The 26,384-nt window shown below is 55.8% G+C and overlaps 2 protein-coding genes across 3 annotated transcripts in view; both read right to left on the reverse strand.

Moving 5' to 3' along the window:
- Nucleotides 1-1,728: 1,728 nt before the first annotated feature.
- Nucleotides 1,729-9,761, reverse strand: TMEM214 (transmembrane protein 214). Its single transcript, XM_084900991.1, has 17 exons — nt 9,574-9,761; nt 8,410-8,609; nt 7,764-7,914; nt 7,360-7,491; nt 7,038-7,120; nt 6,465-6,570; nt 6,276-6,357; nt 5,912-6,013; nt 5,420-5,561; nt 4,888-4,979; nt 4,564-4,612; nt 4,270-4,383; nt 3,974-4,091; nt 3,448-3,544; nt 3,108-3,276; nt 2,837-2,982; nt 1,729-2,620 (listed from the first exon to the last, which is right to left on the reverse strand). Exons 1-17 carry the CDS (start codon nt 9,722-9,724, stop codon nt 2,494-2,496), a joined length of 2,061 nt encoding a protein of 686 aa, XP_084757117.1. The 5' UTR covers nt 9,725-9,761; the 3' UTR covers nt 1,729-2,493.
- A 2,667-nt stretch (nt 9,762-12,428) lies between these two features.
- MAPRE3 (microtubule associated protein RP/EB family member 3) overlaps nt 12,429-26,384 on the reverse strand; it is a 41,820-nt gene continuing 27,864 nt past the window's right edge. The window contains exons 2-7 of one of the 2 annotated variants that reach the window (XM_084901401.1): nt 16,763-16,890; nt 16,006-16,151; nt 15,267-15,423; nt 13,878-14,032; nt 13,612-13,764; nt 12,429-13,322 (exon numbers count right to left, since the gene is read on the reverse strand). In XM_084901401.1, coding sequence (XP_084757527.1) covers nt 13,254-13,322; nt 13,612-13,764; nt 13,878-14,032; nt 15,267-15,423; nt 16,006-16,151; nt 16,763-16,883 — 801 coding nt within the window. In that variant the 5' untranslated portion in view covers nt 16,884-16,890 and the 3' untranslated portion in view covers nt 12,429-13,253. Of the gene's footprint in view, nt 13,323-13,611; nt 13,765-13,877; nt 14,033-15,221; nt 15,424-16,005; nt 16,152-16,762; nt 16,891-26,384 lie in introns of both variants that reach the window. The other variant, XM_084901400.1, reaches the window with a different exon arrangement.

Below are 26,384 nucleotides of genomic sequence, written 5' to 3' on the forward strand. Positions count from 1 at the left end.
TCAAGGTGGTGGCATCTGAGAATGGGCCAGCAGGCGTGAGACCAGCGTTATCTGCCTGGCAAGATCATCTACCCATAGTAAATTGGGCAGGTCCATCAAGTTTGCCTGCTCTAAGGCGGTAGACTGGGTACAAATAACCAGAGGAATGTGGAAACATAGAAAGACGTGTTTCAAGCGAGTCTTGTGATGTAATTTGCAGGTCAACACAATTTGTAATAACTGTAGTAAGAGATAACCATATTTCAGCTGCCCTTCAGCTCTATGGCACATTATCTATAGAACTCCAACTGTGTGTGAAAAGTAGTTACAATGTCTAGATGTGGCCCCCTGAGGTTTCAGATTCTGTTCTAATAACACAAACAGTCCCTGCCCACCTGTCAGCACCATTGTGCTTGCTCCACTAGTCCGCACTGGTTCAACTCACTGACAGACTACCATAACTGCATTGGTCTCACCTAATGCAGTTTCAAAACAAGCTGGAGGGGAGGTGCACTGCCCACTCACAATTTTGGATTAATTTGTTGACAGTTCTGCAAAATGAAACATCTGGCTATCTGGTTTAGCATTAATGGACAGCAGGTAAAACAACTGGACTACTCCCTTGACACAGGAAGAATTTTGGGCAATTCCAATATTGGGTCAACCAACATCTATCAAAGCCAATTCAGGTGTTAGTGTCCTTGTGAGAGGCTGTGGATACCTCAGTCGACCTAAGTTGAAGGGATATGTTGCACCCCAAGATCATGTCAGAAATGAAACGAACGTGGTGTAGTACACACATTAGAAGGCGATGAAGCCCTTGGAAGCAGCATTCTTGGAGTTGCTGGATTGTAAGAACTCAGCCCAGCAGCCTTGGCCGGACTTGAGGTCATTGTAGGACAGTGTCACCACTTTGACCTTTGCTGTTGCCAATGTAGGATCAGACCAGCCCCTTCTACTTGCCAGGAATACAGGCCAGTTCCAAAGCCTCACTATTCCTAAGAATTGAACCCATTTGTTTGATTGGTGAGGAAGAATTGAGGAAATGGGACCTGTAGGCAATCCAGTCCAGCAGTCCTTGACCATTGCTCTTTGCCAGGCAGGGTTCCCAATTTCTGTGAAAAAAATGGCCATGGCTAACTGCCACTAGGAGAGCTGGGTTCTGCCCAACGTGGGCTCTTTAACTCCCAAGAAGCAACATTCTAACAAGGAAACAAAAATGTGAGTGGGCAGTGCACTTCTCCTACTGCGTGTTTTGAAACATCCAGGAAACTCGGAGGTGAGAGCTAATGCAGCTATGGTAGTCTCAAGTCAAAAATTAAAAGGGACTTTGGTGATAAACTCTTGATCCTGCCTCATAAGAGTTCTAAATCATTCACTTGCTGCCTTAAAAAACAAACCAATTAATAAATTAAGGTCCTGGCAAGGAAGAAGACACCTGATTGCTGGCCAAGAATTCCCCTAGGAGACTCTTCCCTGAGTTTCCAAGCATCAATCACTTAAGCTGTCAAGGCAAATCACAACTGGGACATGAATCACAGTGACAAGTGAGACTAGGGGAGCAAAAGATGTCCAGACCCTCAATAGGCCGAAATTTAGGATGGGTGTGGGCTTTCTTTAACCAGAAGTTCAATTTCCACCAGTAGCTACAACCCTTAGGCGGGCAGGGGCCAAGGGGAATATACAGGTGACTGTATTGTATCCTGTCCACAGCTATGGGAATTCCTATATGAGGAGGCAGAGGAAAGCTAGAAATCAAATCTGTGACCTTTATTCCACCTGTAGGCATATCTAGGAGCCATCTACTGAATCCTGACCCAACAGGCTGCTGGAAGGTTCCCTGGGCCCAAGGCACACACACTGGACTCTGCTCCCCAGACAGATGGAGGGGTAGGCGACAGCGAGAAGCTGAACTTGGAGGCAGAGGCCCTCCACACCCCCAGCACTGAAGGGGGATAGGGAGGAGAAAGGATCGCGATGGCGGGGGCAGTGAGGGGCCTGGAAGGACCTATACTGGGCATTTAAAGGGAAGAGGTTCTCCATCCCGCCCTCATGTGCAGGATGTGGGCAGAAGTGAAGCTGCAGTTCCTCACTGGGGTGCCAGTCTCCTGGAGGCCTCTCTCCTTTTCCTGCTGCAGCTGAAGTATGGGAGCGAAATCATTCAACGAAGAATGCAGAGGCCACTCGCTGGAGACCCACCTTTGGGGATGAGGCGTTGGGGCTTCAGGAGTGAAATGAAGGCAGGAGACAAGAGAGGAGGCTGGAGAGGCTACTGCCCAAGGGCAGATGCTGGGAGCTATGTGCAATAGGGCCAGAGAAGTGCTCAGTGGGACTGTGGGTAGGATGCTGCGATACCCCTGGGCTCAGTCATCACCAAAAATTGGGGAAGTGACAGCTGGCCACTTGCCTAGAAGAAGAACTCAGGCACCAAGTAAAAAAGACTCCATGCAGAACCGCCTCCCGCAGTCTCAGATGGCCCGTCTCAGACAGAGGCTAGTGGCCAAGGAGGCAGGCCTATTGCTGGGATATCATGGCAAGTGCCCAGTCCAAGAAAGCCACTGTGATGTCCTGTAGGCGGAGCCAGGTCCAGTGGGCAGCCTCGCTGAGCTGTGTCTTCACGCAGTCCCAGGTCACTGGGCCTCTGGGAGGAAAGCAGAACATCTGTGGGACTTGGGAAGTTGTGGTGTGCACTTGTGTCAAGCCACAAGGCTGCAACTCAGACCCACAACCACCTACCACAGAGACCAAGGGAGGAGCAAGGGGCAGGGCAGAGAGACTGAACAGAGAAGCCTTGTCCCTGGAAAAAGGGCGTGGGGGCCACTGGGGCTCCTGTTGGAGCCCTGACTGAGGGTCTCACCTGCACACCTGGTGGCAGTGCTGCTGGGCCTGGGCCAGGGCCTCAAGCAGCAGGTGCCACAATGGCAACAGCACGCTGTGGTGCAGCAGCAGGAGCAGCTCCCTCAGAGAATGGAGCAGCTGGTTCAGGACATCAGGGAGCTGGATCTGGAGCACGGAGAATGAATGGGGTTAGGATGCCCCCGAATGCATCCTGGCCCTGAGGACCCAGTCCATGTGGGGCTGTTCCTAAGAACTCAGCTGCTGGGGCGACCAGCCCGTCTCTGGCTTACCCTCTGGGAGAGGCTGGCGAGGCTGTCACCCAGACAGACAAGGTGGGAGGCACCGTGGGCGGAAAGGAAGCTGACTGTGGCATTGAGGTGGGTCCAGGCGAGCTGCAGGCTGGGCCTCACCACAGTCAGCAGGTGAGAGCCCCAGGCCGGCAGCGTCTCCTCCAGCCAGCTGCAGAGGACAGGAGAGAGGAGGGCTGAGTTTCCTCAGGCAGCTCGGCTCCCCAGAGTTGGGGAAGGGAGGCCTTGGAAAAGGAAAACCACACTTATTCCCACTGACTGTCAATGCCATCGCCACCCTGAACACCCATCCATCTCTCCCCCCTCCCTGCGAGGTGCTCACCTGTAGCCTTGCCAGCTGTAGGAGTAGATCTTGGCACATGCTTGTTGGCCAGCAGGCAAGAAGCCCGATGACTGAAGCAACCGGCCAGAAAGGGAGTCTGAGTAAAGGGAGTCTCTGGTGAGCTGGGAGGTGGGGGGGCAGGGAGTGGGCAGACAGACACTACAGCCCCCCGAGCAGGCCCAGTGAGAGATGGGGTTGACCTTCGTGTGTTCACAGGGCTTCTTTCTGCTGACCAGCTGTGATCTCATACTAACTGATAAATCTTTCTGAGCCTCAATTTACTAAAAAATCATAAAGGAGGTATCACCTACTTAAAGAAGACCATGAACACGCAAGCACTTCTACTCTGCAAAGCACTGGCCCCCAATCTGAAGTGGTAATGTCACAGTTGTGGACACAAACATCTGTCTGAAAAGTGTTTGTTTTGCAGCATCAGGGCAGAGCTGTGTGCTGGGGACAGGGGTGCTACAGCTAGCTCTATGACCCACCCCCATGCGACCTGCCTTGCCCGCCAATCCCTGCTTACCCTGGAAAGAGCTGTGTGACCGGAAGTCGTGGCACAGGAGACCTATGGCAAAGATCAGCACCAACAGGAGCAGCCGTGTCCAGGGCAGCCGGAAACCCCGAGCCTGCTGCAACAGGCCCTAGGAGGAAAGGGGGTAGGAGCCGCGGTCAGAAGGGAGAGGGGCCAGCCCTCACCATACCCGAGGCAGTGGGGGCTCCCGGGATAGGTGGGGCAGGAATGTGATACAGGCCCAACCAGGGTGTGCCAAGACAGGGATGGAGAACAGCGTGTGGGCTGGGGAGGGCCGGTGCTGGCACCTTGCAGGCTGTGTCACAGGTGATGACATCCTGGTTATTACAGCTGCCTTTCCTCAGCAGCTCCTGGTTGGTAAGCTTGAAGGATTCAATGGTTTCTTGCAAAGACTTCTGTGCCTAGAAGGTGAGAGACATCTGGGTTGAGAGCATAAGCTGTGGCCCGTGAGGGAACCCTCCACCATGCTCCACTTTCCAGGCCAAATGGCAGAGCGCCTTCTCAGGGAAGGGGGACAGTGCTGGGGTACGAACCCAGAACCCAGACGAGGCTCAGCCTGCCATGTCCTTCCAGCTCCTCACCTTCTTAGGAATCCGCTCCCAGGACCTGAGCAAATGCTCCAGCAGCAGGCTGTGGGGGAAACACAACCCTTCCGATCAGGGGCCCTCTTGGCCCTTCCCCTCCTCCATTGGGCCCCTGGCTGCCTCTGGCTGAAGACTGCCCCCCGCCCCCCGCCCCCCGCACAGGGACTGCTTCCTAGGAGCCACATGCAACTTGGAGGCATGAGCCCCAAAACAGTAACAAGTGTTCCCCTTCCGCTTCTAGGACAGGGACAAGCTGGGAGGCACAAACTAAGGCTCTTCTGTGTGGATGAGAGGTAGGTGACAGCCCCCTCCCCCACCTGCCTGGATTGTGACAGGTGCTTGGGGTATAGCTGCCTCCAGACACCGGCACTGAGCGGGTCCACCATCAGGCATTCGGTCAGGCTGCTCAGGAGCTGCACAGGAGACAGGAGAGAGGAGAGCCGCTGGGACATGGGGCGCTGGTGGAGGGGAGAGAGCTAAGAAGCAATCCCTTTCTCCGAAGTGAGACCATGTAGGCAACACAGCCACCCTAAGGGGCGGACAAATCGTGCCAGACCCCAGAAATCTCAGAGGCTGCAAAGGAGGAGGCTGGGGCCCTGAGCTAGACCTTGACCTCAAAGATCACTCATCTGCGAGGGGGAAGACATCAGAGACCAGCCAGACCTGAACGTGCTGTCCTTCCAGCTCGGATCTTCTGAGAGCAGAACATGACAGAGTGGGGCAGGAGGCTGTCGGGAGTGAGCTAAGGGACGTCCAGGAAGCTGGTCCGTGAAGACAGGGCCTTGGTGTGCAGACAGGGACCCCTGCAGCTGACCCCTGGAAGGGAAAAAGGAGCCTCCCACCATTTCCTCACCTCTTTCCTCATCTTAGGAGGGCAGTCAGGGGTGGCTCTGGACAGGAAGGAGGGGAAGTAGATATGCAGGGTGGATTCCGGCTTTGCCCCAAATGCCAGCACCTTCAATCGGGGGTAGAGCTGACACAGCTGCTCCTGCAGGCTGGGGTGGGGGTGGGAAGGAGAGCCAGGCACAGCTCTAAAGGGAGCTCTGTGTTGTGTCCCTTTTGCCTGCCTCAGAGACCACATCCTGCCCGAAGATGGGAGTCTAAGAACCTTGTAATGGCTCTGACTCTTTTTTAGATTTAGAGACTCCTTGGAAAATGTGCTGCAAGTCACAGATCTCCTCCTGAGGAAAATACCCACCCGCCAATCACACTCAAGGGTCCATAAAGTTTCAGGGCGTTTACTGATCCCTTGAACTTGCAGGTTGAGAATCTTAGATTTAGGGTGGCTGAGGAAGGGACCCCTGCTGGGATCCTGCACAGCAGGTACGTCCCAGGGTGGCCCTACCTGGGTGTCAGGGAGTTGTTGGGCATATAGGCAAAGTCCAAAAGTGGGAAGAGGTCCTTGGGGCCAATCATGCCAAAGCCCTTGGTGAGGTTGGGGTGCATCCTGTGGAGGGAAGAAAGGCATGTTGGGGACCACCAACTAGGCCGTCATCCCAGCTAAGACCAACACGTGGGGAAAAGGGCATAGACTCTACCCCACACCTCACCCCTTAATGGTTCCTTCCCCTTCCTTCTTCACCATCACATTCTGAGCTGGGAGGAGCTGGTCCTGGTCTCTATGGAGACCAGATCCCAGCATCTCATTTTACTGAAATAGCTACTTGGAGACTCCTGGACCCTTCCCTTCCCATCTTCCCTTTACTCACCGGAGCAGCCTGTCCAGGTATGCAATGGCGAAGGGTGACAGGGACTTAATGCCCAGCACAGGCAGCATGATCCCCAGCCACACTGCAGAGACAAAGGTCAGGGAGGAAGCCTCAGGCTCAGATCAGGGAGGGCATTACAGAGAAGTTTCCTGGCTCCAAGCCCACCTCTCCTCCCCACTGCCTTGTTACCTTTCAGCCCCTCGGTGAGGTTGGCAAAACCTGCTTGACCCAGGGCCCACATGATGGTCAGACACTTTGCTGGTCGATTCTGGTGGGACCTCAGCAGTTCCAGGAACTAGTAAGAGAGGAGCCAAGTGAGAGAGGCAGGCTGGGATAGGGCAAAGCATCAGAAGCATCCCCAAAATGAGGCAGGAACAGCTGTCACCTGGGACAGTGGAGCACCACGGTAGAGTGGTATAGTGTCTCAGGGCGTGGGCTCTGGCATCAGACTGTGGCCTTCACCCATATTTGCCACTTACTAGTTGACTGACTCTAGGAATGTTACTGAACCCCTTTGTGGTTCAACTTTCTCATCTATAAAATGAGAATAACTGCAGTACTTGCCGTGTGTGTGTGTGTGTGTGTGTGTGTGTGTGTATAAATATATAAAAAGCAGACACACAATAAGTGCCAATAGTGTCAGCTATCACGATTTGTCTCACAGGGTCTTCTGCTAGCCCTTGACTGGATCCAACGGGGTAGATTCTTCCCGATCGCCCCAGTCCTAGCCTCCTGGTGTTCCTACCACCACCCTGAGCTCACCTTGCCCAGGTTCATGGTGGCAATCTTGGGCTTGTCTTGCAGAATGGCCTGGATACAGATACGGTAGCCATGGAGCGACTCCCCTGGAGAGACACATGCTCTTAGACCCACACATAGGAACACACATCTAAAACCGGAAATCTCCCAATTGACAGCTGTAAGCCCAGAACTCGGGCCAACAACTCCTAACTTCCTCTCCCCCCTTTCCAAAAGTGTCAGAGTTAGCATGTTTCTCTCCTGGAAACAACCCAGCCACTTTTGAAGCAAGAAAAAAGGAAACAGGCCCCCAGGATGGGGCTGGCTCCCCGTCACGGCCCCTCACCTGGCGTCTTGTCCAGCTCTTGCAGCATGGTGAACAGACAGTGGTCAAAAAAGAGCTCCAGGGACCCCGCCTTCGCCAGCAGCCCTCGGATGATCCCACGCAGCTCGCGGCTCACCAGGCTGTAGGGGTAATCTGCCAATAGGCCTCCATATGAGTGCCGAAACCCGAAGCCTCTGCCAGCTGAGCACACAGGTGTGCCCCGAGACCGGTCCACACGGAGACTGGTACCCCCCCACCCCCATAAGGCCCAGAAACGTTCACATCATGATGGTTTGAGAACAGCTCCACCCATGCAGATCAGGGGAGCGGGAGCACTGGGGCTGTTACTAAGTAATGTGCTTACGCACAGCCATGTCAGAACTTCCTTGAACTTGTCTGAGTTTGAGGGAGTTGCGAGAACCCACCGTGAGTATGCTGGCTTAGTGTGGGCTCACTCAGGGGGGCTTGGAGCTTGTAGTTGAGATAGCTGGCCAGGTCCTTCAACCACACGGATGGGTTCCCAGAGAACACGCTCTGGCTCTTGTCCAGTTCCTTCTGCAGGGCTGCCACGTCCAGCTGCCAGGGACACAGGCCCCACAGGGTCAGTTGCGGGAGGAGGAGCAAAAGGTTTCTGCTTTTGGACGTAAGGATGCGGAGTGCCGCAAGTCTGCTGACTCCAGATCTTTGGAACGTTTGGGACAACTGGCATTGCTGACCCCCAGGACCAGCACTCTTAGGACCTTCGTGCGTCCAAGGGGAAACACAGAAGGCAAGGCGCTCCCAGGGGCGAGGAAACAAGCGGTTTCTCTCACCTCTCCCTCCCCCTCTGGGCTTCAAGGCTCTCTTCTCACTAACCCATGTTTCCCCTGAGCTTCTCACGTCCTTTTATCCTGAGAGCAAACATTCTACTCCTTGGGGTTCCATCCTTCCCCGAATGCCTCCTCTCTGCCCACAGCGTCCCATCAGCTACCAGCTGCCGCCCTCCGCCCCTTTTCTTTTCGTCTTCTCCACACTCAGGTCCTCGCGCCCTCCTCCCCACCGCCCCCCACCTAAAGGACAAGGCGCACTCACAGCTTTCAGGGCCTCCTCCAGGCTGCGGAAGCGGCCCTGCTTCTGGCTTTGGTTGCTGAGGGTCGCCACCTTCTTTGTCTGCTTCTTGTTGGAGGGTTTCTTAGGCTCCGCGGCGGGGGGCGGAACCTGCTCCTTATTCTGCTTCTTCTTGATTTTCTCAAAGCCCCGCTCGTAAAGGGTGGTTGTCGTCTGGATGGGAGCTGAGGTGGCGAGAGGCAGTGAAAGAAGCAGTCAGGAGGACCTCACGGGAACAGGGGTCCCTTCTCCCACCTGGCACCTAATTCACCTCCAGGGAGGAGCTGCCTCAAAGCCCCTCCCTGCTGTCTGTCCTGCGGAGGGAGCAGGCCAGCGAGCCTGAGCCCACAGACTGCTCCTTGCAGTCCCCACAGCGCGGGTTCCCGGGGCCTTTCGCAGAGGTGAGGCGTTTGCCACTAAATCGGAGGATGGGGAACTAGTGGAGGGGTGGGGGGCAGAGGGCTGGCTTCTTTGGTGAGAGACGAGGGGTATGGGAGGGCAGGATTTTTCCATTTTGGTTCTACCCCAGCTCCTCTTGGTTTAGATGTGACAACTCCCTAATCAACAAGTGGCAGGCGTGCTCACGCCTCTGGGAGGTTTGCGGGAACAGGCGCCACAGAGAGTTAAGGCTCGGCGGCGGGTGTCTAGCGCGCGGTGGGCATTGCTCCCGCGGCGGGGCCTCCTGTCCGCCCTCCCCTCACCCCACCTGCTGGCTCCTTCGGGGGCGGGGGGAAGGAGGGGGCACCTTACATAATGAACAAGCATGCCTCTCCCCAGCTCTGGGACACCTGCCCAGAGAGGCGGCCAGGCTAGGGCCCGGCAACAGCTGGTCGGGTGGGTGCGTGCGGTGAGCCTGGCGTCCAGACCAGAATCCTCGTCCCCTCTGACAGGTGGCTCTGGGCCAGGCATCTAACTCCACAGGGCCTCAGTTTACCCCGCTGCGAAGCCAGGAACAGCCACCTCCCTCACGTCGTCTGCCATGTGTGAGGCTCAAGAGACCAGGCAAGGGTAGCGCCCGCCGAACCAGAGGCGCCGATCGGTCGGCAGGACGGCCCGCGCCCGGAGGAGCCCGGGGAGGTCCGCGGCTCGGCAGCCCCGGGAGGGGCAAGCTCGGTCCGGGCGGCGGCTGCGGGCCGGGTGGGTACTCACGGGTCAGGTCGTATTTCCACACTCCGTTCGCCTCCCCGAGGGTCCGGCGGTCCGCTCCGCCGCCGCGCCCGCCGCCGGTGGCCCCCGGCCGCCTCCCCTTCTTCACCACCTCCCAGCGCCCCGCACCCGCACCCGCCGTGATCGCCGCCATGGCTCCCACCCTCCCGCCGCGCCGGCCACCTCCCCGGGCTTTCCGGTGGGTGTGCACACGCCGCGCTCTGCCACGTCTCTTGGCAGAGCCTCGCGGCGCGTGACGCCGCCCCAAGGCAGCCTGGGAGTTGTAGTCTTTCGGTTTCGCCAGGTTATTGCTAGCGAGGGTGGTGTGAGGGTGGTGCAAGGGGTTGTGGGGAGGGAGGGTGTATGTCTGGGCTCCTTCGCAGCAACGAACTTCCAAAGATGTCGAGACTGAGGTTACTATTACGTTTAGCGAACTGTCCTGGAGCGCCTACTGTGTGACTTGCTAATTTAGCGGATGCGGTTTTTCTTTCCCGTGGTGCCAGAAGGATGGCATGGAAATGGTTCTCTCTACCTCCAGGAGAGTTTGCAGATGAAACGCTTCCTTCGTTCCAAGAAAGTGTGTGTGTTCTGTTGCTGGTAATTAAGCTTTGAGTTTAATGGGCTGTAAAAACCTATTCTGCGGGAACTGGGAAGAGGATGGAGCTTTGAGGGAAGAGGCACTTTTTTGGAGGGGGGAGAGTGGAGAGTTCTTTTGACAGGAGGCAGAGAAAAGTCTGGGGCTCCGGAACAGCCAGGGCTGGGTTTCCTCTTGCAGACTATGGAAAAGAAGCGCTCTGGCTCCGGCTGCAGTCAGTCCCAAGTCCCAGATGTGGCAGAGAAGTGATCAAAAACCATAGACCTGATGAACCACTCCAACAGGCTATGGCTCAGACATTCACTGTCCCTGGAGGGCCTCCTATCTTGCTTGTAATTTAATGTGAGACCACAAAGCTTGAAGCTTCCCAGCACAGGAGGGCGAGGGAAGGCGAAATGAAAGTAATTTATCACAATTAAGGAAATGTTCTATTTTGTATACGTTCCTACATTTGAGGATAAGATTCATACCTGGATGACCCAGGATTCTCTCCTGGTTTTCAGGTAAACTAATTAGCAACTTAATTCTATCTACAACCTTAATTCCCCTTTGCTGTGCAGCCTAACACATTGGCAGGTTCTGGGAATTATGTGGACATCTTTGGGAGGAGGCATTATTCTGCCTACCACACCTACTTTATCATCAGGGTGAGGTCTAGGCCTGAAGATGAACATCGCAGAACAACTACTGTATCCTTTTATAGTATCTACTTGGGATACTATAAAGGAGGAAAAGCCTTTTAAAATGAGGCAAGGGATTAAAAAATCACAAAGATCAATAAAAGCAGCCCAGACTCAATGGCTCAGTGGTTGAGTGTTGACCTATGAACCATTCCCAGTCAGGGCACATGCCTGGGTTGTGGGCTTGATCCCGTGTGGGGCATGCAGGACACAGCCAATCAAGGTTCTTTCTCATTATTGATGTTTCTCTCTCTCTCTCCCTCTCCCTTCCTCTCTGAAATCAATAAAAATATATTTTTAAAAAAAGATATATAAAAGCAGGCAAATGAATTTGTTAGAGGAGAAAAAGAGATAAAGCCAGAAGTGTCTGTATGTGGTGGGGTGGGAGTCAAAAGGAGGAGTAGGAGGCCCTAATTGGTTTGGCTCTGTGGATAGAGTTTTGGCCAGCAGACTCAAGGGTCTCAGGTTTGATTCCCGTCAAGGGCATCTACCTTGGTTTCAGGCACATACCCAATGGGGAGTATGCAGGAGGCATCTGATTGATGTTTCTAACTCTCTGTCCCTCTCCCTTCCTCTCTGTTAAAAATAAGAAAAAATATTTTAAAAATAAATAAATTAAAGGAGGAGGAGAAGTGCATGTGGAACGAGCAGGCAAGAGTTGCTTATCTTAGGCTTCTATCTGGAGCAATTAGAGAAATGGGGGTGCTCTGGAAGAGGGTCATGGAGCTGGGCACAGAAGAAACAGCCCCAACTGTATCTCAGTCACTCTCAGGAAGGTGAAGAAACAGATCCTGGGACTAGCCTGAACCTAGAGGAACATTCTGGGGCAATACCTCCATGGTCTTCCGGGATGAATCTGGAGGTGTGAATTCTAGTCCAGGTTTTTACCACCTTGAATAAGTCATGTCCCATGTGGGCTTTGGTCCCTTCCTCAGTAAATGAAGGCGCTGCTCTCCATGACGGCAAGGCTTCATTTGAATGGGCCTGGTTGCGCTTGTTGGACTTGCAGGACATTGGTTGGTGTGGCCCTTTGCTGGGACACACACCAGGCAGGCAGGGCTGTGTGGATCATGTGAAAGCTTCTTGACCGTGGTTCCCATGAGACCTTGTTCTACAGAAGGAACCACATGGGCACTGCTATCCTCTGGACTTTCAGTGCTCAGAGTTGCTTACTTTTTGTAACCCACTCAGCTTTCTGTCAGATGAGCCCTTGTTCCCAGCTGGGTCACTGTTCTGAGGTGTGTGAGCCTTGACAAAGGGTGGGGGACAACATGGAGTCTAACTGGCCGGTTGACCAGGCCACCCTGTAACCCCCCATCCCCTCCTCGGCCCTATCCTCACCACCAGGGCTCCAAACCTTGTTCCTCCTCAGGATTGGGGTAGGCTTCTATGTCTTAGAGTCCCAGCATCAGTGTGGGAAGACGGGGCTGGGTCAGAGCTGGGCACGGAGGCCAAGCGCCGGCAGTGGTGTGCAGACACGAGGGAAGGCCACCGAGGTGCTGTGTGTGCTCAGGCCGTGGCTCTGGGAGGGGAGCCAAGCTTTGAGACCCAGGCTATAGCTCAGTTGAGGGAGACACGGCATGGACTTTTACCACACGAGTTTATTTAAATAAAAGTGAACACATACACAGGCTGGTGGCCCAGGGAGGCAGGGGTGGGGGAGGTGGGTGGATGGGAGGCAGACGTACAGGAGGGTCAGGGCAGAGTCTGTGTGGTATGAACAGGCTGCGGAGGGAGTGGCTGGGGGCCTCGGGGCAGTGTTGGGCTTTGGGGCTGGGGGAAGGGGCCCAGGGTGGGTGAGCCTGGTGCCAGGAGGTCATTTTCATCCCTCACATGCTCCCCTCCCTCTCCCTGACCACCGAGGCCTAAGGCACCCCTCCTCATTCCCCCTCTCCCTCTCCTGACATCAGCCTTCCCCTCAACTATTGGGGAGTCAAAAGACAAAATAAATAAGAAGTGTGAGTCCTGCCATGGCCCGGCAATGGGCAAGGGGAGCCAAGCCAGGCACAGTGCCCTGGAGCCCGTGCTGTGAGCCCTGGGGAAGGAACAGGTAAAGTGCAAGGAAAATCCAGTAAGTAAAAATATACCAATGACTTTGTCAAATATACAGCTGCTGGCTGTCAGGGGAGCAGGCGGCTGGCGGGGGCGGGTGGCGCAGCACCCTGGGGTGTGTTGGCCGAAACAGCAGAGACAACGGAAATAAATAGGGGTGGGGAGTGGGCAGGGGTCCCACCCACCGGCCAGTGCGGGGCCTCTGCCTGCCCATCTGCCCCCTCCCCTCCAGCCCCTCGCCTGACTCCCCAATGCTGCGGCACTGACACCAAGCACCCGCCGATGTTCTAAGGAAGGATTATAATGTGGGGTGGGCGTGGGTGGGGGCGTGCAGTCAGCCAGGGCTGGAGCCGCCCTCAGTACTCGTCCTGGTCTTCTTGTTGGTGTTCCTCAATCTCGTCGTCCTCAGGGGGTGCAAAGCCTTCCTGGAGGGGGGAGGGAGAGGGCAGGGTGAGCCCGGCAGGCGGGCGCAAGTGTGGGTTGTATAGGAGGGTTCTAGTCCTCCTTCCCCTGCTAACGCTCTGTGACTGGGGGCTTGTGACTGCAGCTCGCTGTCCTCGCCGTCCTGGCTGCCCTGCCCTCCTGGCTGCCCTCCAAGGTTCCTTCAGGTCCTGTCTCCTCCCGCCTTAGGGCAGGCGGGATGGGGGAGGGCCCGGGGGGCCTGGGGGAGGGCCCGGGGGGGCTGGGACATTCGCGGGCGAAGGCAGAGCTCACCTCGGTGGCATAGAGAATGCCAATGATGCCCGAGATGACAGGGCTGTTCTCACTTTCGTGTTCCTGGCAGATGAGCTCGATGTCTCGGAGTTTGCTGAAGTAGAAGTCACGCTCCTTCTCCAGCCCGTCCACTGTCAGCTTCAAATCCAACAGCTGCGCGGGCGAAGGCGGTGTTCCAGCCAGAGGTGCCGCCTCAGGCTCCCCTTCCCACCCGGACACCCGCGGGCCGGGCTGTTGAGGCAGCTACCCCCGCCCACCCCACTCACCTGCTGGTTGAGTTCAAGGATTTGGGCGTCAGTCTCATGGCCACCATTTCGGGCCGACGGGGGGTTCTTCCGGAGGATGCAGGGTGGGGCCACGTTGCTCAGTCGGCCAGAGGTCTGCATGTTTTTGGGGCCTGTGGGGGACGTCCTCTGTGGAACTGCGCAGAGGAGGGAATTCGGAGGGGCCATGTGAGCCCGCAGCTCAGGTGGCAGGAGCCGGCCTGGTGTGACAAGTGTGCAGCAGGCCCCTGCTAAAGGCAGGTACTCTGCCCTCCTCTCCTCTCCCCCTCGGGGCCTCTACATCTAGGCCTCAAGCCATGGCCACACATGACACCACAGCAGCTGGACAGCCCTTTGCAAGCCTGGGAGAGCAGGGACCACAGGGAACTGAGGAAGGTGAGGTGTGGGGAGGGAGGGGAGCTGGCGGAGGGAGACATGAGGGAAACCGGGACAGGGAACTGGGGAAGTGGGGCTGGGAGGGTTGGTGCCTCTTGTGCGAACAGCTGAAGCCCGGAGGAAAGCAGCTGGGGCAGGGTCTCGATCTAGTTCTCCTGGCAGCCCAAAGCCACTCTCCACATGGGGACTGGAGGACAGAAAAGAAAGCTGCCCTGCCCTCCTGGCTGCCTGCCTCAGGACAAGCATGCTGTGGCTCTCGCCCTCCAGCTGGGGCAGCTCCCTAGGCAGAGCCACTGCTTCTAACGCAAAGCAAGCAGGCGAGTGGGCCAGGCCCAGGCGGGGCAGCAGCGCAAACAGGAGGGCTCTGCTATGACGGGTTCAGATGCGGGCTGGGGCCGCTCCTCTCCCTTTCTCTCCCTTCTCTCCCGTCCCCCAAAGACCCTCTGCTCCTTTCCCTTCTTCTCTAGAACCCAGACAAAGCCTTGTTTCCAGAGGCTGGTCTCCTGAGGACTTAGGACTATGGGCCTTTGGAATGGGGGAAGATATGACCAAGCTTGGCCAAGTCCCGTCCCTGGGCATCCAGTGGGCAGGGGGCAAGAAGGATGGGTAGTGCTGGCACCAGGCCCTTGGCCTGATGGACCTGACTGAGGAACCATGCCACGAGCTGCCCCGTCATCTCGAGGCAAACCTGTTAGCTCAGCTACAGAAGGAAGGGCCCTGGGCCTCCCACCGCCAGCTGCCACCTCGGCTGGTGCCAGTGGCTCTCCTTTGGTGGCCATCTTTGGAGCCCTCTCCTCCCTGCTGTGACTCCCCCTGGTCTAAGGGGGCAGCAGGCGGCGTCATCTGAACTCCGTGATAACAGTCTCCTCTAGGCTGGCAGGGCCGGGCGGGGGGCCCAGGAGGCACCCCTGGCTGGCCCGGCCCCACACACTCCCTCCCCCAGCATGTTACCTGCTGTGCCAATGAGTTTCTTGGATTTGTTGAAGATCTGATCACCTGGGTTAGGAGGTGGTGCTACGTCCTGGCCCTGCCGCGCCAGCAGAGGGTTGTATTCCTTTCCATCATAGTTTGCGTCAAAGAATTTCTTAAACCACTGAATAAACTCAAAATTATCTTGGAATTTTCCTTTCACTAATTTCTCTACAGGAATTATCTGAAACAGACCACATAAGCAGAGAACTTTAGCCACCTGCATGGAGGGCTGCCTTTCTCTGTGAGGGCCACTGCTCTCAGGAGAGCCCGCCCCTGGCTGCAGTGGCCTCCAGCTCCTCCACCTGCCCCTCCCGTGGAGCCAGGACACAGGGTGGGCTGCAGGCCCGGCTGGCAGGCACAGGATCCAGAGACAGCCTTCCTCCAGGCACAGGAGAAACTGGGGGGAGTGCCGCGGTGCTGCTGCCTCCATGTGGGGTGGGGGCTGCTGGAATCAGGGGCCTGGGGCCATCGAGGCAGCAGATTGAGCAAGAGCCTTCTCTTGGGCCCTCGGAAAGGAATGGATAGGAGTACCTAGCCTCAATGGGTGGCTATGGTCCAGAGAGGAGGAAGGAACGGGAATGTCATTGGGATGGGATGTGAAGAATGTGGGGTTTTCCACTGAGCTTGAGCTGGGGGGACATTCCCTCGGAGAGCAGAGGGGTGGAGAGAGGCGCAGAGGGAATGGCCCTGGGCCCTGTGGGCGGGCCGTCTTCTTCCCCAAGGTCACACAGCTCCTCAGGGCCCCGGGAGCCCAGGCACCTACTTTGTCAACACCCATCTTCTTAAAAGCTGCTTGCAGCACCTTGAAGTTTTGGATGTACTCGTGCTCTAGCTTGGCCTGGAACTTCACCTTCCTCAAGTGCACGCAGCCCGGGAAGAGCATGTCCATGAACTGGCAGTAGGCTGCCCCTGAGGAGAAGCAGGGCTGACCGAGGGGCCCAGACCGCTCCCCTGCCGAGGCTGCTTGCTTTCCCTTCAGCCAGCCCCTCTGCCGGCCTGCCCCCCCAAACTACCCAGCTCCTCATTTCTCTCCTTGTTCTGAGGCGTGGCCAGTCCTAGTTACAGGACAGACACTGCGTTCCAAGAATAAGAGCAATGACTACTTATTGATGCAATTGTGGCAAACACTACATTATGTAATCTAACTTCACAGTGATCCTAGTGAGATAAGTGATGTTATCTCCATTTTACAGACGGGGAAACTGAGGCCTAGAGAGGTGTAGTGCCTTGCCCAGGGTTGCACTACAAGAAGAGCTGAGGCTGGACCTCAGAGTGGCTGGACCTCCTGCTGTTAGCCTCTGGTTTCACTGCCTGTTCTCACTGCCCACCCCTCCTGCAGCCCTTGACTGTGCCCCTCCTGCTCTTCCCCATCGGTGGAGGCCCTTCAGCTCCAAACACTGACTAGCCAGGGCTCTGCAGCTCTCCTTAACCCTAATCACAAGCTATGGTTTCTGCTGTGTCTGTTTTGCCTCCCGCCTTCCCTCCAGCAGGGCCCACTTCCCCCGGCTCCAGCCTCGTACCTGAACAGAGCTGTTCTATCTTGGTATAGTTGAGGTGCAGGGAGTCATTGACCCACGCAAGCATATCATGGCGACTCAGATTCTCACTGGTCACGGATGTGGAGTACACATTGACGGCCATACCCCAGCTGCAAAGAGAGGAGAGAGGCAAGGTGAGCGCCGGGGACTCGCTCTTTAGCTGTAAGGAGAGTGGGAGCGGGATGGTCCCTGGGGAAGGGAGAGGTATCCCTCCAGACAGCCTTGTATTTTCCCTCCTGGAGAGGGGACCTCTTCATTCTTTAAACATGAAATGAGCATCTCATATCTGCTAGAGGCGTGCTGAGGACTGGTGCAGCAAAGTTAAGTAAGATGTGGGCACTGCTTCCGGGAGTTTACAGACAGGAAATCCGGGCACATAAAGTTCAGGGATGGAACAAAGAGGGAGGGGCCAGCAAAGGCTTCCAAGCTGAGATGTGGAGTGGGAAGGAGTAGGAATTTTCCAAACATACAGAGGGATGCGGAAGGGCACTGCATCCAAGGACCAGCAAGAGCAAAGGCCTGGCTCACTCAGGGCTCCCAGCTGCTCAGGAGCTGGAGAGCAGGCTTGTGCTGAGCACGGCCCAGCGTGGCTGGCAGGGATTACTAGAAGGAGGAGCCTGACCTTCCGTTTAGACAATGGGAAGGTGTTTAAGCAGACACTATCCTGGGCAGATCTGAGTTTTAGAAAGCCAGCTAAGCTTTGCCTGACTTCAGAGCCCATATTCCTGTGGGGCCTGTGGCGTGTGGTCTGCTGGCTGACCCAGGGGCACCTATTCTGCTTGTCCAGAACCTTAAGACATGCTTCTGGCCCTAGCTGGTTTTGCTCAGTGGATAGAATGTCAGCCTATGGACTGAAGGGTCCTGAGTTCAATTCCAGTCAAAGGCATATGCTCTGGTTGCAGGCTCAATCCTCAGTAGGGGGAGTGCAGGAGGCAGCCGATCAATGATTCTCTCTCATCATTGATGTTTCTATCTCCCTCTCCCTCTCCCTTCCTTTCTGAAATAAATCAATCTCTCTCTCTCTCTCTCTCTCTCTCTCTCTCTCTCTCTATATATATATATATATATATATATATATACACAATATATATATATATATATGTATGTATATATATATATATATGTGTGTGTGTGTGTGTGTGTGTGTAAATACATATTTTTTTAAAGACATGCTTCTGCTCCTGTATTCATGATCCCCATGAATGTCACCACCAGTTACCCAGTCACCGGGTTAGAAACCTGTGAGGTCATCCTCAATAGCCAGCTCCCCGTCATCCTCATATCTAATCAAGTCCTGCAACTCTGCCTTCCCAATGGCCCTGCCCTTCTCCATCTCTCCTGCCACCTGGGGTTTATGTGGACATTCTCTCGCCAAGGCCAGCAGAAGTCTCCTGGTCTCCAGCCTCCGGTCTCCCCCGGGCCACCCGGACACTACTGCAGTCAGAACCTATCTAAGCGCAGCCCTGGCCACATCACTCTCCAGCTTAAAGCACTTGCAATCAGCAGTCATAGAGGAGACACCCATTGGCCAAATTTGCCTTGTAGACTTGAACTCTAGCACTCACAGTGTTGGAAACATTTTTGAATTAGTGCCCAATATTTTAAAGTTTGGATGCGTCATACAAACAATTTGGGACTTCTGGCCTCTTGTAGCGATCCTGGGCCTATGCTCCCTGCACAGAACCTATATTGGAGCTGAGCAGAGCAGAGGCACCCGCTTGGCTTGGCCGGCACCCTCTCACAATCTAGGACCCCTAGGGGAATGTTGGAGAGCCAGTTTCAGCTCAGTCCCACAGGCCAGGACAAGGGACCTCACTGGTGCACGAATTCATGCACTGGGCCTCTAGTATAATATAATACACCATGTAGAATATATAGTACATCATATATATTTATAAATAAATAAATACACACACACGCATATATACATACATATATTACATACATGTAATTTTAAAAAACACTGCAGGTGATACTGGTGCCCAAGCAGACTAGGGATTAGAACCACAGTCCTCACTCGACTAGGATCAGCACCCTGTCTCCACTCAGGACTGCCTCAGGGTCTTCAAGTGATGCCACCCTTGCCCTGGCTCAGAAGAACTCCTCCAAGACACCAGGGGTCTCAGCAAGGATCTCTGTCACACTTGTTCAAAGGTCACTAAGAAAGCAGTTCCCTTATCCATCACGTGACAGGGACGGCTGGATGCCCTCTTAATTTCCCTTTGTAAATACAACTAAATTATGGCCAGCAGGTGGCACCCAGGTCCTGAGCAAAGACTCCTTTAAATGTTTCCTCATCCCCAACCTCCCTCTCCCTAACTTCTTTAAAAAAGGAGGGCCCTTAAATTTGATCTGGTTCCCCACGGAGGAGCCTGTCTGGGTCAAAAGCTGGCAGTGCCAGGGCAGAGGGTGAGTGGACTGCTTATTCATGGCCAGCTCTAAGAAGGGCTGGACCAACTGGAGTGTCTTAGGATTGGGTCTGCTCTAAGATTCGGGGCTAAAGTAACCCACCTTCCTATTCCCCAAAGTCTCATGTTAAACTCATCCTCAGGTTCAACTTTTTTTAATTCGGGGCTGACTCAGGCCTAGACTCAAACTAGACCGCTACCGAGGGCAGAGGTATATAAAGCATTTGCTCAAGCATTTTGCCCTAAGTGGGCCAGCTGCCTCTGTTTAGAGTGGAGACATTGTCTGAGAAAACTCTGAAGTTAACATGCTCCTTACCAAGGGCTGCTTCACTTTCCTTGTGATAACAGTAGGCAACTGCCCAGAGCAGACAGGCTCTGTTCCCAAGGGCTAATTAGTGGGGTCTTCCACCCCAGCCCCATGTTTCTACCACATTCTTTGGCACATCGTGACCCACAGGTTGAGAACCACTAGCCGGGTGGCCTAAGACCATTGGAAAACACAGATATTTACATTATGATTCATCAACAGTTATGAATGCAAAATTACAGTTATGAAGTAGCAAAATTACAGTTATGAAGTAGCAACGAAGATAATTTTATGGAAGATGGCTGCTCGGGTATACACCTAGCCGCAGCAGCTCACAACAATTTCAAAGGAATACAACTAAAATGTAGAGTGGACATTGCCCAGAGCTACAGGTAGTCGACTGACTGAAAACTCTACAATAGGAAGGAGGGAGAAAACCAGAAGGAAAATCAGAGGAGCTGAAAAAAAGCCTAAGGTACGGAGACATGCTGCGCGCTCGCACGCACGCGCGCGCGGAGAGGTCGCAGCCGGAGAGGAGGAGTGGGCTGGGTGCTGCCTGGCGTTCCCTAGCAGGAAGGAAATAGAACCCCCAGCCTGGGCTGAACCCCCGAACCGGCAGCGCTGAGCCCCAAGTTATGTGCCAGACCCTGGGGACCCAGGCTCCGGCAGGGGGAGACAATCCCGGGGGACGGCGAAATGCGGGGCCCCCGGAGTCGCGCGCACATGGCGCGCAGAGGACTGAATGTTGACTCTGATGCTGGATTACCCTAGCCGGAAGAAACAAAGCCTCCGGCGGCAGCTCTGAGCCTCAGTCCAGACCTCCCCGAACTCCAGGTCTGGGCCAGTCCCTGGGGACCCAGGCTGGGGCAGGGGGAGACGGAGCTGTGAGGTGGAGTCCTGGGAGCGCGGCGAAAGGCCGAGCCCCCGGAGTCGCGCACACTGTGCGCAGAGGACAGTCTGTTGACTCTGATCCTGGACTCCCCTAGTGGGAGGGAGAAAGAAAGCTCCAGACTGGAGGAACGCCACGAGGAGCAGGAGCCCCTGCCGGACACCGGCCAGCTGGGCGCCAGCAAGGAGCCGGGCGACGGGGCCCCCAGTGGGGGGGGTGCCCCTGAGCCTTCGACTGCTGAGCGCTGGCAACGGAGCCAAGGACGGGGGCTGCTTCCTGGGCGGCGCCGACCCCGGCAACAGGCTGGAGCAGCGCGGGAGCCCGCGGAGAACAAAGGGGTGCCACAGGCCAACCTGCTGAGCTCCCAGGACAAGGAGGAAGAAACCAAAGAAGTTCTCAATGTGAAGAAATCAAGTGAGAGCAAATGATAGTAAAATTACTTAAGAAAGAATACAAAGAAGATCTTGAAAAATCAAAGACTAAGTCAGAACTCAACGCACCAGCCAACATTGCAACATAAATGCGTTTTGTTGTTTTTTTTAAAAAAAGAAAAAAAAAAGAAGAGAAAAAAGAGACAGAATGTTGGAACAGCGGCGACCAGGCCTAGAGTGGCCAGGCACAAGGCAGTGGCAGCTGGGCCCGGAGCAGCAGTGGCCAGGCCCCAGAACAGCAGCAGCCAGAACAAGAGCATCAACGGCCAGCACTGGAGCAGCCAGACCTGGGGCAGTGGCAGCCAGGCCTGAGGCAGAGGCGGCCAAGCCCAGGGTGGCCAGTCCAGGAACACCCAGACACGGAGTGGCTGGGCCCGGAGAAGCCCGGCCCAGAGCAGCCGGGTTGGGAGCAGCCAGGCCCAGAACAGCAGTAGACAACCACGAAGAATCCAGGCTGGGAGCGGCCAGGCTCGGAGCAGCCGGGTCGGGTGCGGCCAGGCCCGGAGCAGCGGCGGCCAGGCTGGGAGCGGCCAGGCCCGGAGCAGCAGCTGCCAGGCTGGGAGCGGCCAGGCCCGGAGCAGCCGGGTCTGGTGCAGCCAGGCCCGGAGCAGCGGCTGCCAGGCTGGGAGCGGCCAGGCCCGGAGCAGCCGGGTCTGGTGCGGCCAGGCCCGGAGCAGCGGCTGCCAGGCTGGGAGCGGCCAGGCCCGGAGCAGCCGGGTCTGGTGCGGCCAGGCCCGGAGCAGCGGCTGCCAGGCTGGGAGCGGCCAGGCCCGGAGCAGCAGCTGCCAGGCTGGGAGCGGCCAGGCCAAGAGCAGCCGGGTCTGGTGCGGCCAGGCCAGGAGCAGCGGCTGCCAGGCTGGGAGCGGCCCGGCCCGGAGCAGCCGGGTCTTGTACGGCCAGGCCCGGAGCAGCGGCTGCCAGGCTGGGAGCGGCCAGGCCCGGAGCAGCCGGGTCTGGTGCGGCCAGGCCCGGAGCAGTGGCTGCCAGGCTGGGAGTGGCCAGGCCTGGAGAAGCGGCTGCCAGGCTGGGAGCGGCCAGGCCCGGAGCAGCCGGGTCTGGTGCGGCCAGGCCCGGAGCAGCGGCGGCCAGGCTGGGAGCGGCCAGGCCCGGAGCAGCCGGGTCTGGTGCGGCCAGGCCTGGAGCAGCAGCTGCCAGGCTGGGAGCGGCCAGGCCAGGAGCAGCGGCTGCCAGGCTGGGAGCGGCCAGGCCCGGAGCAGCGGCTGTCAGGCTGGGAGCGGCCAGGCCCGGAGCGGCCGGGACCGGAGCAACCGGTCCCAGAGCAGCCGGGTCGGGTGCGGCCAGGCCTGTAGCAGCAACAGCCAAGTCCAGAGCAACTAGGTCGGGAGCGGCAGTGACCAGACCCGGAGCAGCTGGTTGTGGAACGAACCAGAGCAACAGAGGCCAGGCCCGGAGCAGCCAGGCCCGAAACAGCTCGCTCCTCGCCTGTACCTGCCCACGGCTGCCTCTCAGACATGGCTGGAAACTTTTGCGGGAACTTGAGGGTCTGCTGAATCAAGTGATGAAGGCTTAGATCTGGATGTGTTGAGTTAGTATAGCGCTGGGGTGTTGATCTGTAAGTGCCTTGGGTGGGGCCTGGATGAGGCTGGTTGACCTATTTGGAAATGTCTTTTGTGTGAAGTGTATCATTGGGCATGTGGAGGTATTATTGATATGAGATAATGCTAAGTAACAGATTTACTATCTGAAAAGGGATTTACTATCGGGGAAAGGGAGGGAGGAAGAGACTGAACATAAACTGTGCACCTATGGATGAGGACAATGGGGGATGGGGAGGGGGCGGAGGGTGGGGTGGGAACCTGGTGGAGGGGGGAAGAAATGAGGAACCTTTGTAATAATATGAACAATAAAGATTGATTTGAAAAAAAAAAAAAAAAGATAATTTTATGGTTGGGGGTCCACAACATGAAGAACTGTATGAAAGGGTCGCGGCATTAGGAAGGTGGAGAACCACTGCTCTAGGGCCTTGAAAACCCCATTCAAGATCAGACTGAGGATGGGACCTTGGGAAAAGCTTGCCCTGCAGGGTCCTGACTTCTGATATAGAAGGGTTGCGGCATTAGGAAGGTGGAGAACCACTGCTCTAGGGCCTTGAAAACCCCATTCAAGATCAGACTGAGGATTTGACCTTGGGAAAAGCCTGCCCTGCAGGGTCCTGACTTCTGGTACCAGGTGTGCAGTCACGGGAAAGGAAGGTCGAGGAGGTTTATCTGGTGATTTTGCTAAATCATTCCCTAAGTTAGGCTCACGGTGCATTGACTGAAAGAAAGGCTGTTACAGCTCTCATCAGGAGGGGTGGAGTGGACGGTCATTCTGCCTGAGGCCTTGCGAGTGGTCATCTTGACCAAATCTCAACATGCCATGGCCGGAAGAGTTTTGAGAGACCATCCAGTTCCTTCCCGGATACGTAGGACTGCACTTAGATCCAGGTCTTTATATTCCTAAAGCGTAACCAAGTCTGCATAACTCTGAAATGTCACATGTAATATTTAAGAACCTTGTCACCAGACCAAATCTAATTTTGGCTTTTTGTTTTTCAGTCTTCAGTGGAAATCTGTCTTCCACAAATATGGCTTGAAGATAATTCAGGGCTCCACAGTCTTCTTCAATTCTCTGGTCCCTAGAGGACCCCTCTACCCTCTGCCCAGCATGGCGATGAAAGACACGCCAGTTCTTTTCCTCCTGCAGAGGGTGCTGGGCATGCTGCCAGCAGGCTCTATAGGGTGCTGCTGAAAGATTACTGGGTCTCCAGTCAGACCACTTGAGTTTCAACCCTGGCTCTCCCCAATCCTAGCTGTTTGACATTGGGCCTCAGTTTCCTCGTCTATAAAATGGGAACAGTAACAGTGCCCACCTCGTTGAGCTGATATGAGGATTAACTGAGCCATACACAAAGCGCTGAGCAGAGCCTGGCACACAGTAGGTATCTGGTGTTATCTGCGTTGTGGGGGCAGGCAGCGAGGGATCAAGGCACTTGTTTGAGAAGCAGGTGCCAGCGCACATCCGCTTCGGGTGTCTAAGACCCAGTCCAGGAGGGGCCACACACTGTGCTTTTCTCTGCCCCTTCGGCCTGGAAAGAGCCACCTGGGCTTCCCAAAGGTTGGCCTGTGACCAGGATACCGCCTCCCCCCACCCAACTCCAGATTTCTCTTAGATTCTACTTGTAGATGCCATCCTACCGGCCAGGAAAACTGGAACAGGTGCTGTGGGGTCAGAGGAGAGAGAACTCTGCGGAGCCTGCCAAACGTGTCCTGCTCCTGACATGGGGCTATGCCCATGGTCACTGGGTACCCCTCCGTCCAGGCCCAGGGGAGCTAGAGTCACCTGTTTGGAAAATCTGCAAAATTGCTCTCCCTGGCCCCCTTGGATCACACATCAAGGTTATTCTGGGGTTACATGGAGGCAAAATGTGCGGGCAGGGATGAAAGGTGCTGAGGGACTGGGGGAGCCTGGCTAGCGGGTCACAAAGCCCTGGCAGACCCAGCCAATCACCTTCTTCTCATGGCTGAGCAAAGACCTGCCTCACAGGGAGGCTCGGCCTCTCAGAGCTGAATCAGTCAAAGGAAGAGACGGGGCCGGTGGAGTAGTCCCGGCTGGCAGGGAACCGGTCTGTGCCAACGCAGCACATCAGGACAGGGAGCTGGACGGCGCAGGCTCAGACGAGGACTGGAACTTCTCCAGGGTTCTGTTCTCAGAACACTTTCAGGTCACGGAGCTCTTCCTTAAGACCCTGAATCCCACTGAGGCCCCAGCCGCTGGAGTCCCGGACGTGCCCTGCTGAACGATGATCTGAACTCCTAACGAGGCTTTCTCTGAGCTGATTTGGGTGTCGCTGTCAGAGCCCTTGTAGCTGCTGTCCAGGGAAGGAGTCCTGTGGGGAGTTCTGGCCAGACGGCTCTGTCTCCATACCTCCCAGTGTTAACGGAAACCCAGGAGGGGAGTGAACAGAATTCATCACGTGCTAAAGTTAATCCATTTCGGTAGGGTCCATCCAGGTGGGCCGAGAGGCCGGGAAGCCTTTATTCCTAAAGGTTCTCCGATGGAGATCTTCCAGTTCCTCAAACATCGACTTAAGTCAACAGACTCCAGGATGGGAGCCGTCCATCAATCCAAGGCGACCAGCAGCAGCCTCCTGGAAGCCGTGCCCGTGGTGAGCGAGGTGTCATGGCAGAAGAGGGGGCTTGGCTGGCTCTGCCACTCATGGCCTGAGAGACTTTGAGCAAGTGGTTTGAGATCTCCAGGCCTCAGTTTTCAGGTCTGAGAATCAGAGAGATGATAACTACTGAGCACCGGGATTAGTGAAGGCTCTGGAATTAAGGAGGGACCCTGTCTGTGGGAACCAGAGGTTCAACATCACCCTGACTGGGGCCTGAGCAATCTGCACAGCAGGCAGAGAATGGCTAGCATAGTTGACCCCCATTCTCCCCAGCACCCTGAGCACCCTCCCACAGACCTCTGCGCGGGTCCTGAGCAGGGAGAGAGTAAGGACAGGCTTGGCTTTTGGGTGTGGCCGCAGAGACAGAGCCAACACTTTGGAGTTATGCGGCGATTTCTTTCTTTAACGAGAACTGGCTCAAGGCCCTGTGCACAACAGCTGCTCAGTGAATATTTGTTGAATGAATGAAGGGATGGATGAATGGGAGAGGTTAAAGCACAGTGTGGGGTTTCAGGTGGCAGGTGGGCTCAGAAAGGATGGCTGTCTGACCTCATTTCCTGTTTGTGGCCCTGAGGAGAAGGGAGGGGAGTGGAATGCTGGCTGCACTCTCAGGCCACACATCCAGACGCAGCTCAAAGCCTCTGGATGCTCAGGGTGAGATTTAAAACAGCTCTTCCTCTGAGGCAAGTAAGAGAGAAACTGCAAGGTGCTGCCAGGTTCCTCAGAGCAGGCCTTTAGGATGGTTCTGAGGACAGAACTTGTTAACCTGCTGGGAGGACTCCGGGTCAGGACTGCCTCTCAGCCCAGCTCTGGGCACCCCCCCAGGGTGGGGAGGCCCTCTCCCGCGCCTGCTCTGGAGGTGGCTGCGGGCCCAGCTGGCTAGCCTGCGGATGGAGAGGGAACAAGGCTGAGCCGCGTTGGGAGAGAACATCCGTTTCTATAGTCCTAGTGAGTCTGCTGTCTCCGTAAGGACCCTTCACGCTTCCAAAGCACGCCTGCTTCTCTGAGGGCACATGCCACTTTTTCTTCCTTTAATGACGCTCCTTCGGACTGTCTGGCTTACAGCTGCATCACTCAAGGTGGTATGTTCGCCCCTCCTCCGAAGCACCTGGGTTCATTGCTGTCAGCCTACTTTTCCTTGACCCAGGCTCAGCCCCTCCCTGCTCTCATAGCTCCTCCCACTCACAGCCAATCCCTCTCAGAATTCTTAGTTTATTTCCTCGCCTTTTATTTTTATTTATTTATTTATGTTTAAATATACTTTTTATTGATTTTTTACAGAGAGGAAGGGAGAGAGATAGAGAGCTAGAAACATCGATGAGAGAGAAACATCGACTAGCTGCCTCTTGCACACCCACTACCGGGGATGTGCCCGCAACCAATGTACATGCCCTT

This window comes from Pipistrellus hanaki (assembly GCF_964339955.1).
Source record: "Pipistrellus hanaki genome assembly, chromosome: 12".
In the NCBI taxonomy this organism is placed as follows: domain Eukaryota; kingdom Metazoa; phylum Chordata; class Mammalia; order Chiroptera; family Vespertilionidae; genus Pipistrellus; species Pipistrellus hanaki.